Here is an 18,912-nt window from a genome sequence, read left to right as displayed (position 1 = left end):
TGAAACGGCTGTTACGCCGTATGGACCTGACAAACTCAATTTCCCTTTACAAGAATACGGGGTAAACCTTATGGGTTGACAGTTCTGGACGCTCAACCCTAGCCCTTTGGGTATGGGCGTGAATCCTCAAGGTCCGAAACGTGGCTCAATCTGGCACTGCCCCCCCCCCCCCCGGCTACGGTCTTAATAATATCGAAATCTTAAAGCGCGTAAATTGCTTCTTGGTTTGTCCGCACGAAGCAGAATCAGAATATTGACTTATACTGGAGGAATCCGATGAGCTATAAAGCTCTTTTTCTTTGAGTCTTTAGGTAAAGTCACGTAGATATGTTCAGAGAAAATAACATTAACTACGACGTTTCGATCGCAACACAAGCGGTCGTCATCGTCCTTTTCCTGATGACGACCGCTCGTGTTGCGACCGAAACATAGTTTTTTGTTATTTTCTTTAAACCTATCTACGTGACTTTACGGAAAGACCCAAAGAATATTAATTCCTGCAGTCATGAAAGCTTTAAGTCAGTTAGGGGCAGGTCAGAACGTTACAGCAAACAATATTACAGACACGATAGGAGTGCAAAGTATAGGAAAGGTAAACACGTCACTTCACAATATTAAAATAAAACTAAATGATATTTGATCTTACGAGGAAAAGCCCACTGAGCTACTTTATTAACTTATTTTTCAGAAGCGACCTGGCCACGAACGATAGCTCAACAAAGTGGCTTATCGTGTGGAAATTCATAGCAAAATAATCTGGATGATTGGCACAGAATAACGATATTGATACCTGTCTGAACCACGCTGCTGGACTATACAAAGGTATTGCATATACAGATGGGGGGTCGGGCGAACGATAACAGGGCTCTCGGGGGGTGGGGGGGGGGGCTTTTGGAAAAAAATTAATGTGATCATGAAAAGCAATGCACAGCACCAACAACGTGCCTAGAGAATAGCGGTCTCAACAACTGCATATATTCGCTGCCATAACGTGGCTCATAACTGTTGACACTTGGAAAGGAAACAGAACAAAGGCTGAAGAGCATGGAGAGATGGACTGACCGAAACCCCGACTTATCCGCTCTTCGAGTCTCCAGCAGTAACAACTGAGATACACATTAACGTCTGTTGCATAAATCGCCTTAAAAGTAACAATTTCCACGAATTTACACCGAATTACATGTGTTGCTCAAGTTGATTTATGCAGTGAGACACGTGACGCGCAATACCCTAAGGCTGGCTCTATGCGACTGCGTTGTGCCATGAACACTTAATCCTCATGAAGCTAATGTGTCGGATAGAGAGGTGCATTGTTACATAAGACGCCTTAAGCAGAGATTTCCCCTTGCTTTGCCACTTAAAGTAATGCCGCTAAAGCTCAAGAGGAAAGTCACCAAATGTGAATTAAAACATGCAGCTCAGCTTCGGCAATTAACACTGAAACCCTCCCCCCATTATCACAATGGAAGCCGCTGCCTCTATTTGCTTCAGCAATGTCAGAGCCGAAGCCGCAGGGAAACGCGGAGATAAGATATTGATATATTTCGCCATGTGTTTTTGCTTTGCGTCTGCGCGGACTCGCGGCGCTGACGTGATACGTTTAGTAGATAGTGTAATTGTATCCTTTAACATAGACCTAAGTGGCGGATTTGCACCATTTGCGTTGAAGAACAAGTCATAACCTAATCCACGAATTCGTCGTGGAATAATTTGACAGTGAGTCACGTGCCGCCAGTTATACAGCGCGCTGACCTTTCTCCCGTAATCCGCGGCACACTGTGTCGGCACGAACACAAAATGCGGATTAATTAAAATAACCTCTGCGGTGGACCGCGGATAACACGATCCGTGATATGCCCCCCCCCCCACACACACATCTGCCCCCCATATCAATGTGGATGATTGGATTTCTGCTGGAATTGTTAAAACTGAGACTAAGATTTTTATAAATAAATACTCTGCATGTTCTATGCTGCCACCAAAAGGGAAAATATGTATTACGTACAATTGCATATAACATTTCATGGTACAGGCAATATTAAATATGGAAGTTAATTGAGGTTGGCCCATATTTCTTTTTGGGTTGTTCCATGTGGTAGTTTTAGGCGAAAGTTATTGTCGTTAACCCTCCACCGCCCGACACGATTGTCACGTCTACTGGATGTGTTCATCAAATTCTGACCAATAGAGCTCGAAGCTCACCAGTGGCTTAGGACATTTCATGACAACATTTCATGTTACACCAAGATGTTTCGCTCAAACTACATTGACCTTCACCAGGTGGTGAACTTGGGCACTGAGTGAGGCTGCCTCCGCTGGCTCTGTGCTCTTCAGTACCCGCCGTGACATCACCAAACGCCAAAGCAGGGGTCACCTCCGCTTCTTTATAATTTGGCCCTGGGCCACCTTTGATACATTTGTAGAGGTGTTACGGGAGGGGGACACGAGGTTGTAGGGCGGTGGCCACAAACACATCCGCTACGGCCGCCACCCTGGGGGGCTGTGGGGGATGCTGTGATCCCTCCCAGCCCTGCCCCTCAGAGAGGGACAGTATAAAAGGTGGGACCCGGGGAGCTGAGAGGCAGTTCGACTCAAGCAAGATGAAGAGCCAGTGAAGAAAGAAGATCGACTAGCTAGACCCTGGAACTCCTTTGGCCCACTGTCCTTCTGAGGGCCGGGCAAAGCAAGCCAGGGTGCGGCACCAGAGCCGCGAGGCCCGGTGTCCTTCTGAGGGCCGGACTCGTGTGGCTGGTTATCGGGACCTGCGCCGAAGCTGGGCCAGGTCAGATAGCCTCCTGAGAGAGGACCAGGATAGAGGGAACCAGGGAGCTCGCGTGGGCTAAAGCTCGGGAAACGTTCCCTCTATAGAGTACGGGTGAAGAGGCCGTTACCTCTTCAAGTATCAGATTCGCCACTGTAATTGAAGTGTCTGTAATAAATACGTGTTGCCTCCAAAGAACAGTCTCCGACGTCAATAAGGCCACTACACATTAATGTTTTCAAACATCCTCAAAGAAATCCATTTTCAATGTTTTTCAGTGGGCTCCCATTTTGGTGGGTTACTCCAGGGTCGTTAACGTCAAACATGGCTTTTCATAGACAATACACAGATCCATATTTGTTCTGGGGTGAGGCCACGGAGTACTGTGGTTTTATGCCAAAATTCTTATAATTATTTATCGTCAATCACACTCACGGTCATGAAAAGAAACACATGTTTTAAATATTGGGCTTTGGAAGCGATCTGAAGTTTTAAAGCATTTGTTGATGTGTTCTGTGGGATGTAGAGACCACAGCATGAGCCGATCAGACCACGAAAGGCCCCCTCCGACAGAGGATTATTTACACATTAACCAGATTACCCGGGTGGACAGCGGCATTTAGTCATTGAACCTATTGCGCAGAACCCAGAATTACAGCCACCTTTATTTGGTTATTCAATCATTAAAGCAATCGGGTTGATGATCCAGCACTCGCTCATTCACTCACAGTCACTATACCAGGGTTTAATGCTTACTACCGCGGCGGTTAACGATTACTATTTAACCACCGCGCTGCAGGTCACCACACTTTTATCTTTCTGCTTCTGCCCTCGCACGACTCCACTATTGATTTCCCGTCCCTCCATCTTCTCCTTAATTAAATGATCATAAACTTGCTCAAATCAAGCAATGTATTAACTCTGTATCTATTACAACTTTAATAGTGCTGTTTGGACCTGTGCTTAGCAACTGTGATTGAACAAAATAATCTATAATTAGCTTATTTTAATTTGTTGTTGCGTCAATGTCATCAGCACATCTAAAATGGTACCCACGTTGTCTCTTTATGTTTGTGTAGCGTTGACAAAGGAGGCAGAGACTTCTTCGTAGGCAACACTGTTTATTTACTCTAACGTCAGAGAGCGTCCCTAACACAGAGAGGTAACGACCTCTCCCACCCGATAGCCTAGAGGATGATACGTCCTCACACTCAGTGTGCCCTCCTCACACTATACCCTGCTTAACGGGTACCGCCACTGGGCCGTTCGAACCTGGCACTGACAAGGGCCGGAGGTCGGAAGTCCCAGGGGGGCACTATGTCGATGTCTTGAGTCTTGATGTGAGTGCGGACTGACTCACGCTGGGAGAGCTGCTGCTGCCTTTTAAATCCTTCCTCTCCCAAGCCTCCTGTCTCTCGAGAGGGTCTGGGTCCAACCGTTGCCCCCCCCCCCCCAGCTCCCTCCCTCAGTGGGCTCTGGCCCCCTCACCCCTGGTCAACGGTTATTGTAGTCGTGACTCACACAATACTGCTACGCAGGTAAGTATTATACATGTTGCGCGTAACAATGCCGCTACATGTGTTTATTTCCCAAATACGATTTTTGGAGAAAAAATATATAATTGTTGCAATATGGACGCTGTCTCCCCTTCCCCGACTCATCTTTTGATTTGTATTTTTGGTTGTTCCATTTTTGTCTTTTTGATAGTATTTTTTTCATTTATTTATTAAGGTTCCAAAGATGAACTCTATATATATCAAAAGGCGAGTGTACTATAAGTTTGTTGAAGAACGTAGACATCTGTTTGGAGGAATACAACTGGAAAACCCACATCGGAACATGTAACCTTTGGCAGCTATTGAAGGTGGATCGGGATCAAAATGTTGAAATACAGAGCCGGGCGAGAGCATGTTGGAATATGTCTTAAAAAAACTGAACTTAATAATGACATCGATTGACAGAGCGTAACTTATAACGTGTTTCACCGGTGTATTACCCGCTGGAAACATGATCACTGACAAAGAAAATGAAACAAAAGATGAAAAGTAACCACATATGCAAGAAAGGGTGAATATTTTGATTTTGCAGCACGAGGTAGCAAGAGAAACGCGTGTATTATATAAACATTAGCATGTTAAGCACACCATATATTCTGTACTGTTAAGACAAAGTGGGATTGGGTCGAACATATCGCTATAAGGGAGAATGGCCGGTGGTCACGACCAACGATGGAATTGCAGCCAAGGAGAGAACGCATCCAAGACAACGTTCACTGTGAGGCTGGAGGGATGTAATCAATGTATGCGCAGGTTCTTGATATATGTCTAGCAGTTTACATTGCGGGACTGTGAGGGACTGGTGCGTCTAGAACCTAGAATGGATTATTATTTTATTAAGGGTGTCGGTGAATGTATACGTTTAGGAAGTGAACGAGAAACGTAACTAATGGCAGGCAGCAGGGAAGACTCGTGGTTATATAACAACGATGGCACGTTGTTACCCCTACATTTCATTTAAAAAAAACCGCCACGATTTAAACAACGCTTATATAGCTCGTAACTGTAGAGAGCGAAGAATGCAGTTTTAATTTGTCGATGCGGCACAGCTGATTTGTAAATATTTAGTTGTTGTTGCTAAAAACGTTGCATTGGTTTTAAATGTACTGTACTAACCCAATGCTCTTGCCCCCCCCCTGTCACCCACCCCGTTGGCACTCACAGCAAGTGACGTCTGGCGAGAGTGGATTCGTGAATAATTGGCTCCGCTCGAGAACGCTTGTTCCGTGCTGGCAGCTCAACTGATGATTCTGCGCCCGGGAAATGACGGCGCTGTCACAGCCCCCGTATTGATGATGATGATGACACCGCCAACATAGAACAGCGCGAGATCCACTGACAAGCCCCATTCGGAAGCCTGGCAAACATTGGTGGATATTGGTTTTGCTTCATTGGCATCACCATCAGCCATGATCAAGCCACTGTTTGAATGAAGGCCTCCCCCCAAACTGTGGCCTTCTCTCGTAATTATGTGATGCTCCATCTCCTCGGAGGACCTACTCGGATGCATTTCATCCCTTGGCTCCCAATATTATTCTTGACTATGAATTAGTTATTATCCCTTCTAGCGAAGTGTCTTGCTCAAGCCCACTAACTTTCCTTAATATTTAGAACGACGTCTTTAACCAGCGTGTTTTCTAATCCGTCTGTTCCTCTTTCTGTATCTTATATTTGACCCAGCATTAGCGCGTTCACCGCGCGTTGCAGAGGTTTGCGGTTTGAATGTGTGCATGTTTAACTTCTTTCGTAAGGTACGGAGCCAACCGTGCTAATCGGAGGAATCTGGTCGGCTGGCCTGGTTATCACCGTGGGCACAACCATACAAAAACAGTTGGTGTCTGCTTTACAAAGTGGACGTAAAAAAGATCCCTGCCGTCATTGAAATGAGAACATTGTGTGCTGACACCATAATCCAAATTTGCCAAATTATACAAATGTACCTGTAAATTACTCAGTTGGGATTACACAGAGCAATCACCGCCTCATACTGGCAGACGAAGACCACACCCAGATTGCAGGCCATGTGCAACGTCAGCTTTTGTCCACAGAGACAGCTGCCACTGAGGGTGCCCTTTAAAATTATTGAGATAAGTCGGTCATCGCGTGTGAAGCGCCCGGTCAAGCTCTGGTGTCAAAAATAATTAACAATCCTTATATTTATAATACAAATAAGTGCGGAGCAGAAGATCAGCGGTTAACGCGCTGTGCTACCAACCTGGCGACCCTAGTAAGATTCCCGCTCACGGCCAACATCAGTGATTATCTGAACTGGTCCTGGGCCTCCCCAAGGTCGACGCAGCCTCAAATGAGTAGCCGGTGCGGTGTGTAAACATCGCCACTGGGGAGACAAAGGCGGTTGGGTGTGGTGCCGGGCACCCACCCCCTCGTGTTCCGTTCCGGCCTTCATAGGTGCTCGATAACATCACTTGCCCCAACAGTCTGTTAAGGCTACTCGGGGGATGTTTGTTGTTGTTGAAAACAACGTCAGCCACGTGTTTGGGCTCCATGGTAGTGTCAACAATGTGTATGCAAATAATGGTCTGCACTCAATTAAAAACCAAATGACGTTTCTGGATCAAGTCACATTTCTCCGATAGGCGGTGTGGCCTGGGGGAGAGAAATAAAACACGAGGTATACTTACAAAGAAAATTATAGAAAACAAAAATCCGACAATACGCACACACGACACTACACGGTGAAAACAGTGCAATGAGGATGTGTGCATTTAAGTTTGACTCGGTCTGTGTCAAAACCATTTTTAACAGAGCAGTAAAAAAACGTAAAACACAGAACTCTGCCTGTGCGCCCCACTATATTTTTGGACGTCACGTAAAAAAAAGACACGAGGGAAATGAATTCCGAGACAAAGTTGTTTACCACGTGCCCATGTCATCCTAATTTCCCTTGCACATTTGCCCTCCATAGAGACATCCAATGTTGTTTACTCGACGATGCAGCAAATTATCGATGCAACAAATGCTTTATTGCAGTAAATTTTGCAACAACAAAAAAAAGCAGCAGAATCGTGTTACACTCCTTACACCTCATTTTTACGCGGATGCAGCAACCCGCTTGCTAGCAGAAAAGTGTAAAAAAAAAATCCCCGAACAAAATTAAACCAACACCTGAAGTCGACATTAATCTACGGAGACTCGGAAGAGTTCTGGGTCGTTGTATACATCAGGTAGATGAAGGCGAGTGTTTTTGGTAGTATGAGAGACCACCGTAACGGCCATGTCAGTAAATAACCCACACGTTAATATATTGGTAAGCAAGGCCAAACTGAAAGGCCATCCAGCACATCACAAAAAGCGTTTGTCTCCAAGCGTTGAAGATTGGCCGGAAAAAAACAATAACAAGTTTTCAAAATAAATGTTTGCCAAAACCCCAGTATGAGCTTGCACATACTATTGCACACATGCATTCTTTCACGTGGAATATATGTAAAAAAGTTTGGAGAGCAGAACAAACAGAGCGATGCAGTCGCACAGACACCACTTTTAACATACGACCCCACGAAACTTGAGCAAACATGGATTCAACCTCTCCACCTGGAATTGATAGAATGGCCTTTATGACGTCCAAAGAGAACCGACTCAGAAGTTCTTAAGTGAAGAACTTGACCAAAACAACTCGCCCCTTGCTACCATTTGAGCATATACTCTGCAGCTAGGCCCCATGTAAGCGGCATCCCTTTACGCAAAACATTAAAATAGTTGCTCTGGTTACAAGGCACCGTTAAATTAAAATGATCAACATGCTTTAGAGTAGTTGTTCGTGGAAATAAATCGACTTAAAAAAATTGCAGAATGTTCCGTTAAAATTAGTTTTTTTTTTAACAAACATGACATCTGAAACATTGGCAAAAAAACGTAATGATCGCAAAATTGGTGCAGTACTCGTGTGAGGAATGTGCGGCGTTGACAAAGTTGGCAATTCTTTACAAAATAAAACTCAGTTTCAGGATGTGCCACGTGTGATTTGCGAATCCAATGCTCGGTGAGCGTCTTTCGCCGTTAGGAATAAACCCACGGACAAAACATCCTGTTTTTTTTCTTAAAAGGAGATTGGGGGCGGGGGGGAGAAATACTCGCCAACATTCAAGGTGCGAATAAAATGGCAATATTTGCTTCACAATTGCACCGCATTTGTAGTGCAGCCTACACTAACGACTACACACCAGCAGCCATTTACTTGGTAGGTGACATTACGCAAGCCCCCTATCTTCCCCCTCCACCAGTGTACTAAACATTTTTAAACAATCCTCCTCGCCGTTGCTGAATAACGCACAAGGAGGGCATTTGTAATCTCCCAATGTCAACCATCCACTCTGAAAGACAATTCAGCAATACACATTAACACAGCAATTATTATACTCAACTCAACGTGCTGTCCAAAAACGGTAAAGAATAAAAAAAAACATGTTTTTTTAAGGCTGCCCGTGAATATCGTACGACAGTGGAGGAGCTTTTAGACACGAGCTTATATGTTCTTCCTAGGCACATGTTATCGACGCTTGCAAACAGGCTCAAATTACTCCAGTTTAAGGGATCGGGGACTGGGTGATTAATCGCACAAACGGGGCCCCAGGTGGCAAGAGCCGCAATGGCTCGAGAGACTTTCAGTTCCATTGTTCGTGTTCATCGGGTTGTAAATTGCTCTTTTTAACAGTAAATATCACATTTCCCCCTCCCCCACCCCCCCAAATCGTCACAATTTATTTTAGTGGTGTTATAGCTGTATTAACCTCCTTATTGCATAGCCGGTGGGGAAAAAAACGGTACAGTTCAGTAGTAGTTTTATTCTAGCATACTTTCCCCGCTGCCACTTGTTCTAATCATTACATATTTGACATGCACTACACGCGCAAGGAGCTAGGTCTTAATTAAAGGAAAGCATTCTCACCATTATCTTGCGGACCTCAAACACTCGCGAGAACATGTTTATTAGAACCTTCATGGAATGTACAACGTATACATGAAAGGCTGATGGCAGTAGCTCCATGGGGTGAAAACGGGCACATTTCATAAAGGCGATGCCGTTCAGGGCGTTCCAGATGTCTTGTGACCCCCCCATTTAATTATCTAAAACTTAATATTTAAAGTAAGGTTTATTTTCGGGTTGATTAAGTGGGGGGGGGGGGGGGGTCACAAGACATCTCGACCACCCTGTACACCAGGGTCACACAAAAGTAGACATTCTTTTCACCGGGCATTTTGTAAAGCAAACATTTCCCATGCATTAACACACAAGCTCAAGAGAGTGCAGTGAAACCTCTTAACATTTTTTTGTGCATTCTCTGTGTTTGCTTTCATTGTCCATGAGCTCCACCAGTCTGATATATGCAGGCACAGACTGCAATAATCATCATCATCATACCAAATGTAAACCATGTGGTAAAAACGGCTTTGTTTATACGCACGCATAGTACAGAGAGGTTGGCTTTCAGACGTGGGACAAACGTAACGGGTACGTTACGTTGTCCTGTAAACGGCGTCGAAGTCAACTTCAAACTCTGCTGCACTGCACTTTATGCCGACACCCTTGGTTGACTTGCCGTCACCGTATGCTAAACAAGCATTCTTTTAGACATACGGCGTTGCTTCGAATGAAAAAAAAGACTTTCTTTTAAGGGAAGAGAAAAAACATCCCACCTTAACATTGATCACCCAATTGTGATGTGTTGGACTCGTTAGAAAAAGATGGCTGTGCCTAATGCTTCAGCGTAGAGAAACATAGTTCAGTAATTGCATTGAAATAAACAAACTGTATTTGCGTTCTGGTCTCTTATAAACTGAGCTGCTGAAAATTAAGTTTACTAGTGAAGTGTTAAATGGAGCCAAATTAATGCTCATTTCCTGCACCTGCATTTGTTTGCACGGCCAAACCTTTAGGTAATTTCAGGCACCAGAGGCGGGTGCATACGTTCACAAATAAAGCAAACCTTTTGAACTGCCACTTAAGTGACACTCCGAAAATGCAGGCTGACAGTTACAATTTGGAACTCAATTGGCTATTTATTGCATTGGTGGTCTTGTGGTGGGGGGGGGGATCATTTCATCTCTTGTTACATAACCATTTTAAATCTGTCACGAAGGTAGAGCAACCATACCTGGCAGGCCATCATCTTTCTCTCTGTATGTCAACAAAGTTAAAAATACCTCCAGCCTTGACTATTGATAAGCCATGAAGGTGCGCGCGCGTGTGTCGTCAATGCCAAATTGATTTTCTGTAACATTTTAGTCAGCCGGAGTTTTGTCAAAATTATATTTGAGATAAGTCTTATTTGTTGTTGCTGTAATTCAAATTCCGGCCCTTATCGAGAGTCACCGATGTACGTTTACACATTTCTACATCGTGTTAAATTTACCGTATCGAATGACAGTGTTCAATATGTGCACGTTTCACTTGCGGAGATATTTGTTTCACCCAGCCATGTTCTTAGTGACGTGGACAGTGAGGGCAGGCCACGCGCTCTCGTGGAGGAAGTCCCTTCCCCACATTTTACTGGAGATTTTGTAGTCTCTGCTAATTGTCCGACACGGGATGTACTCTCTTAAGATTGGGCCCGACCCACCACCACCCCCGCCTCCCCCCCCCGAGGCTGCAACTTAAATATTTCTGGTCTGAACGCGGCACTGGTCGCTGCCGATTTTTCTACCGTAGTGAATTGGTGCAACGTGAGATGGAAAAAACATCGCCTTCGTTTCCAACAGCAGAGGAGATTGCGACGCACGTGTACCATCGATGGCGGTTCATAACAAGTTTTAAAAATAAAAGCGAGATGTTTTTGGAGATGTTTTAAAATGTCTCAAAAGGTCACGCCGACGTCACTGGACACCAATGGGTGACAGGAAGATTGTGACGGTGAAATGGTCAATTGTGATGGGGACATTTCAAGTCAAGTCAGTATTTGAAAAAAAATTACCCTCAGGTGTAAGCACCACCACTATTACAAAAAATATGCAGATGCAGTGTTAAGAGTATAGTATTATTTTTTTGACATGTCTTAATTTTACAGCATATTACTGTAGTGAGGTTTTTTTTTCTTCCCACCCCCTTATTGTTTGGCTCAGTTGTCTGCACGTGAATAATGCCACATTACATTTGTCAGACAAAAGCGGTGACTTCAAAGGGGAGTAATGATGATGTGAAAATCAAATTATCTTTCCACTCTCTTTGCGAAGGTTTCTGTAATTTTTATAAAGTTGGTGGGCACTCCTGCCTGCTGGTATATAATGTATTCATATATAATTTGTTAAAAACATTTAAAATATTCTAAACTGAATGTTCCATAAAAGACTGAAGAATTAACTTCGTGTCAATGACAAAGATAATATACAACAAAAATGTACGTAAAGCCAAACCATTATATAAACCTAAAGTGTAGCGGTATTACCATAAACGCTACGCTGAAAAAAAAATTAACATGAAAAGCAATGAGAAATTTAATGTTCCAAATCAATTACCAAAATGACATTCCATATACATCGTCGTATTTCGGAGGTCAATATTACATTGGTAATGCACTTTCACCTGTTATGCTGGCCATGCCACGTCTGTAGACACGAACAGGACTGTAAAAGATTCACGGTGCAGCCCTGCAATTTGCTTTCGAACACGACTGCTGACAGCAGGGCCTCCGCTAGGGGGAGAGAGTACTTCTCTCGAATATATATTTTCTTAAATGAAGTACTCCCATGTTACTGCACCATAAGAGATGTATGTAGACTGGGAAACTGGAAAATAAAACATTTTTTTTTATTTTTACCAGGTGAAGCCGACTGAGCTATTAGCTCTTTTTCATAAGTTACCTGGCTGCCACAAATGATAGCTCAGCAAGTGGCTTATCATGTGGGGTCCGCAAAAAACAAACACACGGGAATGTGCAAAAAGTTTCCAGGGGTTACAGGCCAATGAAATAACACAGGTCAAATAAAGGGTCAGTAGTCACGGAAATAGTACTTAACCTAAACTATGAAACTTTTGTTTTTATTTTACCAGGTAAGGCCCACTGGGCTATACAGCTTTTTTTCAGAAGCGACCTGGCTGCCACAAGTGATAGCTCAAACAAGTGGCTTATCATGTGGAAATTTATAGCAGGCAAATAATCGAAATGCATGTTTCGAAATATGGAGGGAAAAACTGAGCCCAAAGAAAAATTCACGTGACCACATGGGAGAAAATGCAAACTCCAAATATGCAGGCATCAGGATCTGGATTAAACCCACGACCTCCTGTATATCAGGCGAGGGAGATAACATCTCGCCACTGCGGCACCCCAAAATAACGAGCTAGATAACGAATTCTTTTTGTTTATGTTATTTGCCAAAGAAGGCAAAAGTTGGCCAAAAAACTGAGATCTTCCTTTTCAATAAGTCATAAAAACCCCTATCAATATTATTGTCAATGTAACCTGTTATTTGCAATACGCTGTTTTGTTAAGGGAAAGAAAAACAAAGGAGTAAGTTCAAGGTCATCATCAGTGACGAATGGGAAAACTTATGAATTTATGGGCTGGGCACCTGCATGCATCACTGCACCAAGGGGCAGATCACATGACCACACAAGGAGAGGGTTTTCAAAAGAGCGTGAGGCCACCGTGACGGCAAAGGCCTCAGAATTTAAGCATCCGCGTGCATCCATAATTTCTAGTGTGCGATGTTGAGCAAGAGGGCAAATTGCCCCCGAGCGGCAAAAAAACGGCAGGAATGGGCAACGTCAGATCATTCTGTAGCACGAGGTGCCAGAGTTTGAGGATCGCCGAGTCACCAAGATACTGTCTCACACTCGTTAAAACGCCACTCCCCCCACCCCACCACCACCATGTATGTGATAAATCGAAGTGTAACCGGGTGCCAATCCATGAGAAACTTGGGCAAAAATGCACGAGTCCTCGCTGCAACTGCGCTCGGGAGTCAGGACCCCAGCGCTGTCGATTGTGCCACCGGTGCTGTCCGGCATGCACAGTTGGAACGCAGCACTCCCCCCCCCCCACCCCCATCTTCTTCCGGGAGTCTGTACAATGTTCTGGCTTTACGTAAAGTAATTGCGTTAAATCTGAACCGACACGATTTTTTTTTCAAGATTCATGTTCGCGTCTAAGCCTCGTAAAGAGCGTCGCACCTCTGAAAGAAACCCACCAAAAAGTAAAGATGTTAAACAAAAAAAATGAAAAATATAGAATTAAAGAGAACCTGCCATAATGAATACATAAAACATGCAAACACTGCATATAGTGTTTAGTAGAAATATTTACAATGTTGTGAGAAATACCCCATTTGAAATATCACCATAACCTAAATATGCTTTAAGTTAAAAAAAACAGTATACAAACACTCCGTGCATCACGGTAGCAACACGGGGCAGTGCAGGTCAGTGCACCCTTTGTGCCGTGCCACCTCACTGCCTGCCGCCGCCAGATGCCTTGGCGTTCACCACTAACTCTACGATGCATTCTCAAGCCTCCAGCAGTACGCGGCATTTCAGATTTTTAATACCCCCCTGCCCCCGCTTTCAACGGCATCGACTTTGGTAGTGGATCACGGACTGGCTGCTGAAGAAGATGCGAAGGTTCGTCTGGGTGCAAGGAAAATGACTACCTGCTGATCACTGCAGTAAAGCTGATGTTCGTTCGGGCTCCTCCACTGCACAATGGACGGTAACTACTCGTTAGCAACGGCTGTGCGTCACAGTGCCCGGAGCACTCTACAATGGGTGAGTCACAGCTGAGTAGAATTCAATTGAGCCTCCTAAAGTTGTTCTGAGGTTTATTTTTGTATAACTGTACTACGAATATTATATTTTTCTTTACACGAGTGTCAATGCAAAGGACTCTCCCACACTCGCAGTAGTGTTGTTGTTGTTTTGCGCACGCAACTGCTTCTCAACTGAGCCCGGGGTGTGTGTTCTTTTAGTGCCCGGTGAGTCTAGTCGATTCCCGGGCAAACACGATCACAATCGCGCGGCTGCTCAGCCTGGCCGAAGCAGCGCTCCAGCACTTGCCCTCCCCCCCCCCACTCCCCCCACCCCCCGCACTGACGCAGTGTTACTGAGTGGCAGGCGACTCCTCGCCCACTTTGCTGGCTCTCTGAGATTTCCTCAGCTGCTCCTCCTCCTTCTTGCGAAGCTTCTCCCGCTGCCGCTCCATCTTCTCCTGCGCCTTGCGCTCCTTCTCCATCGCCGTCCTCAATTCCTTCAGCCTCTTCTTGATGCCGGAGCGCTCCGCAAGGTTCGTCACGCCCAGGGCCTGCAGGAGGTGAACGGAAGATGGTTCACTACACGCCGCGCTTCTGGGCAACCTTCCCGCTGACAAACTGAATAAAAAACACACACACTTCAATGACAAAACTGTGAAATAAAAAAAAATAGCTTGTGGTAGACTAATTAGTCATTGATGCGCCCTGGTTAAATCATTTCAAATTCACGTAGCAAGACAACTTAAATTGCTGTTTTGGTCTCGCGCATTACACGCTCTTGACAGTTAACACGTCAAATGTGCAAAATGAAACTACCATGATGATTTGCGCACAACGAATTAAAATAAAGCAACAGCATCCAATGGCACGTGTTGCAGGACACACGCACACGTGTTGCAGGATGTATGCATGCACAAGCAGCGCGCCTGTTGGCACATCGTACGTGAGGACATGAGTGTGAAGGTCAGCGCCGTCGAAAGGTTTTTGGAGGTCCGGAGAAAAATGCCAAATGAGGACCCCCTTTATGAGGCCCTAACCTAATTCGAGGCTCAGACTTCAGATCACTGAGCTGGTATTGCTGAGATATGGCTTCACAAGCATAGTGAGTTGATGGGGAAACCCCTCAACAATTCTTACCTGCTCACTAGAGCCACGGTCATTAATGTCCGAGAAATTGCAATGTTATCATTATAAAGATTACAAACGGCAAGCACCTCTTCCCCTCCCATCCCATCCCACCTTCCACCAGCTCTACAGGCTTCCAACAACCCCACTGGACTTATTTACCCACCTGCCACCACCGGTCTCAAGGGACGTGACAGTGACAGCACGATCCAAATAAGATTAGGGACAAAGCGACACCGACGGAAGGCTGCGGAGAGCCGTCGTAACGGAGGCCGCGGCCAACCTTGAGCTTGGTGCTGTCGAGCTGCAGCAGCTGCTTGCCGTCGACGCCCTGTGTCGTGAAGGCCTCCACGTGCTGCTCCATGCCGAGCTGCGCGAGCCACTGGGACACCTGCTCAGGCGTCCACTCCGGCACGGTGCGGTTCGCCCACTGCTGCTGCTTCGCGGGCGACTGCAGCGCTTCCTCGGAGCCCTGCGACACCCGCGCAAGCCATCGCGGTTCCCTCCGTGAGCCGAGTTGCGCGCGAACGAAGGAGCGAACGAAGGAGCGAACGAAGGAGCGTATCCCCCCCCCCCCCACTACCATCCAGTGGCATTCCGCAAATAACTAATGCTAGAGCAGCCGTGCCAAATCGTAAGTCTACTAGGTGCCACGAGGTTGTCGGCCTCAATTCTAAAGAGGAAAAGCCAGGCTCAGCTGCTTGACGGGGGAGTGACTAAGAGGCGCAACAACAGCCCAATGGTGAGTTTGGACCTCTGTTAAACGTATGCAAATGCAGCAGAATCAAGATTGTGAGCTGATGATCCAGGTGACGGTCAAGTTGGGGGCTTAGCAGCAGGTGCGAAGGAGAAACATGCCATCCACTGGATCAGCAACAACGCGATTGTATTTTGTGTTATTGGCGAGGAGGGCGGGGATTTGCTATATTTGTGTCAATATTTTATCGAAGGCGTCGTCTTATTTTTATACTGTTACAAAAAGCTATAACAATACAATTATATTTCATGTAAACTCTTTCAAATGTTTTTTTTTGTTTACAGCTCGTAAACAAACCTTTGACTTGAACTGAAATATCCCATGAGGCAGTCTTGAATGAATGAATGGCAGTACAATGCCATACCAATACTGTCCAGGCACATCTTATTTGATTAGAATGTGATGGTGGAAGCCATGCAATGGACGACTTTACCTTGGTGGAAAGGAAACCGTGAGGCAGGGTTACGCACTCTTATTCGCAAGCAGGAGGGATGTGGAACGATGCAGAGACGCCATTAAAGAATGGGTCACAGGCATGCGTGAGAAATGATGAATGACGCACCAGCATCACAGAGCAGGATTCTCAAGAGTGAAAAGGTCCATTGATTAGGACCAGCAGCAGAAGAATAGGTCCAGAGAGTGCTTTTGAACATACTATTATTATTTTACTGACAATTTACAAAACGTACATACTGTATAGGTTGTGGCACCATATTTATACAATCAACGCTTATCCATTAAATAATTCGTGATATATTATTCCGGTGCGGAAGCGATCATTGGCCAACATGCTCGGTTTTGCCCATTCCAACGCAGTAATGCTCTCTTTAATAACAGCCACCAGAGTCCTGCTCCACTCGGACCTCTGCGTGAACTCCAACCCATGCATTGCCATGCACTCTGCTCTAGTTACAGGGCGACTGGCGAGAGTTGGTTTATCACCGCAGCATTGGAGAGAGAGAGAGAGGGGGTGGGGGCGCAAAAATGAAGCTGTAATTAAACCGAGTCGACGTTACTGCTCCGAACGGAGCCTGTTTTTTTTCTCTCTCTCTCTCCCCGTTTAACGGTTCGCTTGCGCGACAATCTTGAGAATCCTCGCTGCGAGCGGCAGTGCCCTCGGCAGACCCCGTCCCGGCCCGTGATAAGTTAGTAGTCATACCTCCTCAGAGGAAAGGGTTAGTGTGTGTGAGCGGCCCCTGACTCTGGACTCTGCCACCAGACCGGGCATTTCCAGCGAACTCGTGCTGCTGGGGCTGAATTCCCCACTGAATGCCTAGCAATGGTGGGGGGGCGGGGGAGCAGCAGTGCCATCACGGCAGGGTTTACACACACCCCCCTCCACGCATGCACAAAGACAAACACACACACACACATCTACTTACATATTTACAGAACTTAAGCACGCGCAAATACGTCCACGCACATACACAAATACATAACAAGAAAGACACAACTGCAACAAATATTTGCACATATATATACTTAAACGCACCAACAACAAAGACAAAGGTATGTACGTATATAGCCCTTAAAAGACTTTTGGGGAAAGTGCTATTTGTGAGTATTAATGAAGATTTGCACAGCACACGAGGTGGTGGTGTTCCCAATATAACGCCCGACCACCTTGTCTCCCCAGTGCGGAGGTTTACACAACGCACCAGATACTCGTTTAAGGTGCCCAGGACCAGTTCAGATGTTACTTGTCACTTACGTTAGCCATAGCATGCATTTCCACCCAGGTCACATGGTTTGTAGTGCAGTTTTCTAAACACTACACACACGCACAAAGACCCCCCCTATATAAGATACAGACTGTTGAGGAAAGCACTCTTCGTGAGCACCTAAGGTATTAAGCCTGGCACAATAACGCACCAGGGAATGGTGTTTTTTTTCAAAAGAGTGTAGTGTGGCCATAACCACATCTCCTCTCTGCCGATGTTTACACCATCCATAAACGCGATTAAGGCAGAGTTGACCTAGGTGACGGCCGCGGACAAGTTGAGATGCCACTCGCCAACGATGCTACCCATGGCCAGGAACCGAACTACGATTTGCCGGGTTCAGAGCACAGTGCGAACCACTGTGCGTATTCCTCAACATGACACATCACATACAGAGACAAATGCACACCCACATGCAACCAATGGGGGCCCCACAAAGCATTAATTTCACCAGATTCACCGACTACACATGGGCACGAACAAACAGCTCGCATACATTCGCACAATCCGCTGAAGAACGGAACGTTATCCGATTCACAACGGACATTGTATAACATCATCAAAACAGATTTTCCCCAGCACCAGCACAGGAAGTGACATAGCTGTCACTGTGAGCGCCGTGAATTCTGCGTCGTTAGAGAAAGGCAAAATACGCAGCGTTAGACGTGAACGATATTCGACGTGCATTTGGCAAATGGACAGAAGGACGTTAATCAAAAACGAGTTTTTGCATGCACGACTGCATCAGTCATCGTGAGGGTTACAAGGGTGTTTCTAAAAGTTCCTTAGGCTCGTGTGGTTAAACATCGCACCAAATCGCAGGAATGTGTCACATCTATGGCCGGATAATGTGACGACCGTATTTTTGGTGCACAGCGCCATCGTTGTATGCCAGTTATTCCTCGTCTCGTCCAAAGCCAATTTACACGATGCACTTCTGGAAAAAACGACAGTCTCATAAGTGGATCCATTATGAAACGTTCGTAGTTAATTTGAATTTGCGAATCAAGGAAGCGGACATTTCTCAACGGCTGAATGTCGCAAGTGAACAACCTCCATCAGCAACATGCAATTCTGTTCCTTCCCATGCGCTCTCACAGCCCGTGTTATGTGTCAATATCCGACTGTTATTTTTTTTGAAGAGTGCATTTATTTTCACTAAAATCTGAGTCCCAACTAGGGATCTGCTCTGGATTGCAATGCACAAGGGAACGTCCTCAAATACACGATGAAATTACGCCCCTATTTATTTACAAAACAGCGAACGCTCAGGAATTCACACACTCATGCGCC

General features: G+C 45.5%; 1 protein-coding gene across 4 annotated transcripts in view; it reads right to left on the bottom strand.

The window, feature by feature from the left end:
- Positions 1–7,279: 7,279 nt before the first annotated feature.
- Positions 7,280–18,912, bottom strand: part of LOC116948594 (uncharacterized) — a 138,888-nt gene continuing 127,255 nt past the window's right edge. For 2 of the 4 annotated variants that reach the window (XM_032965407.2, XM_032965406.2), the window contains exons 18-20: positions 17,058–17,171; positions 15,425–15,613; positions 7,280–14,567 (exon numbers count right to left, since the gene is read on the bottom strand). In XM_032965407.2, coding sequence (XP_032821298.2) covers positions 14,367–14,567; positions 15,425–15,613; positions 17,058–17,171 — 504 coding nt within the window. In that variant the 3' untranslated portion in view covers positions 7,280–14,366. The remainder of the gene's footprint in view (positions 14,568–15,424; positions 15,614–17,057; positions 17,172–18,912) is intronic. The other 2 variants (XM_032965408.2, XM_032965409.2) reach the window with 1 other exon arrangement.

Source organism: Petromyzon marinus, chromosome 34 (assembly GCF_048934315.1).
Source record: "Petromyzon marinus isolate PM22_M1 ecotype Great Lakes invasive population chromosome 34, UKy_Petmar_22M1.pri1.0, whole genome shotgun sequence".
Lineage (NCBI taxonomy): Eukaryota > Metazoa > Chordata > Hyperoartia > Petromyzontiformes > Petromyzontidae > Petromyzon > Petromyzon marinus.
Note: the sequence above shows the minus strand (reverse complement) of the source record. Positions and strands in the feature narration are given on the sequence as shown.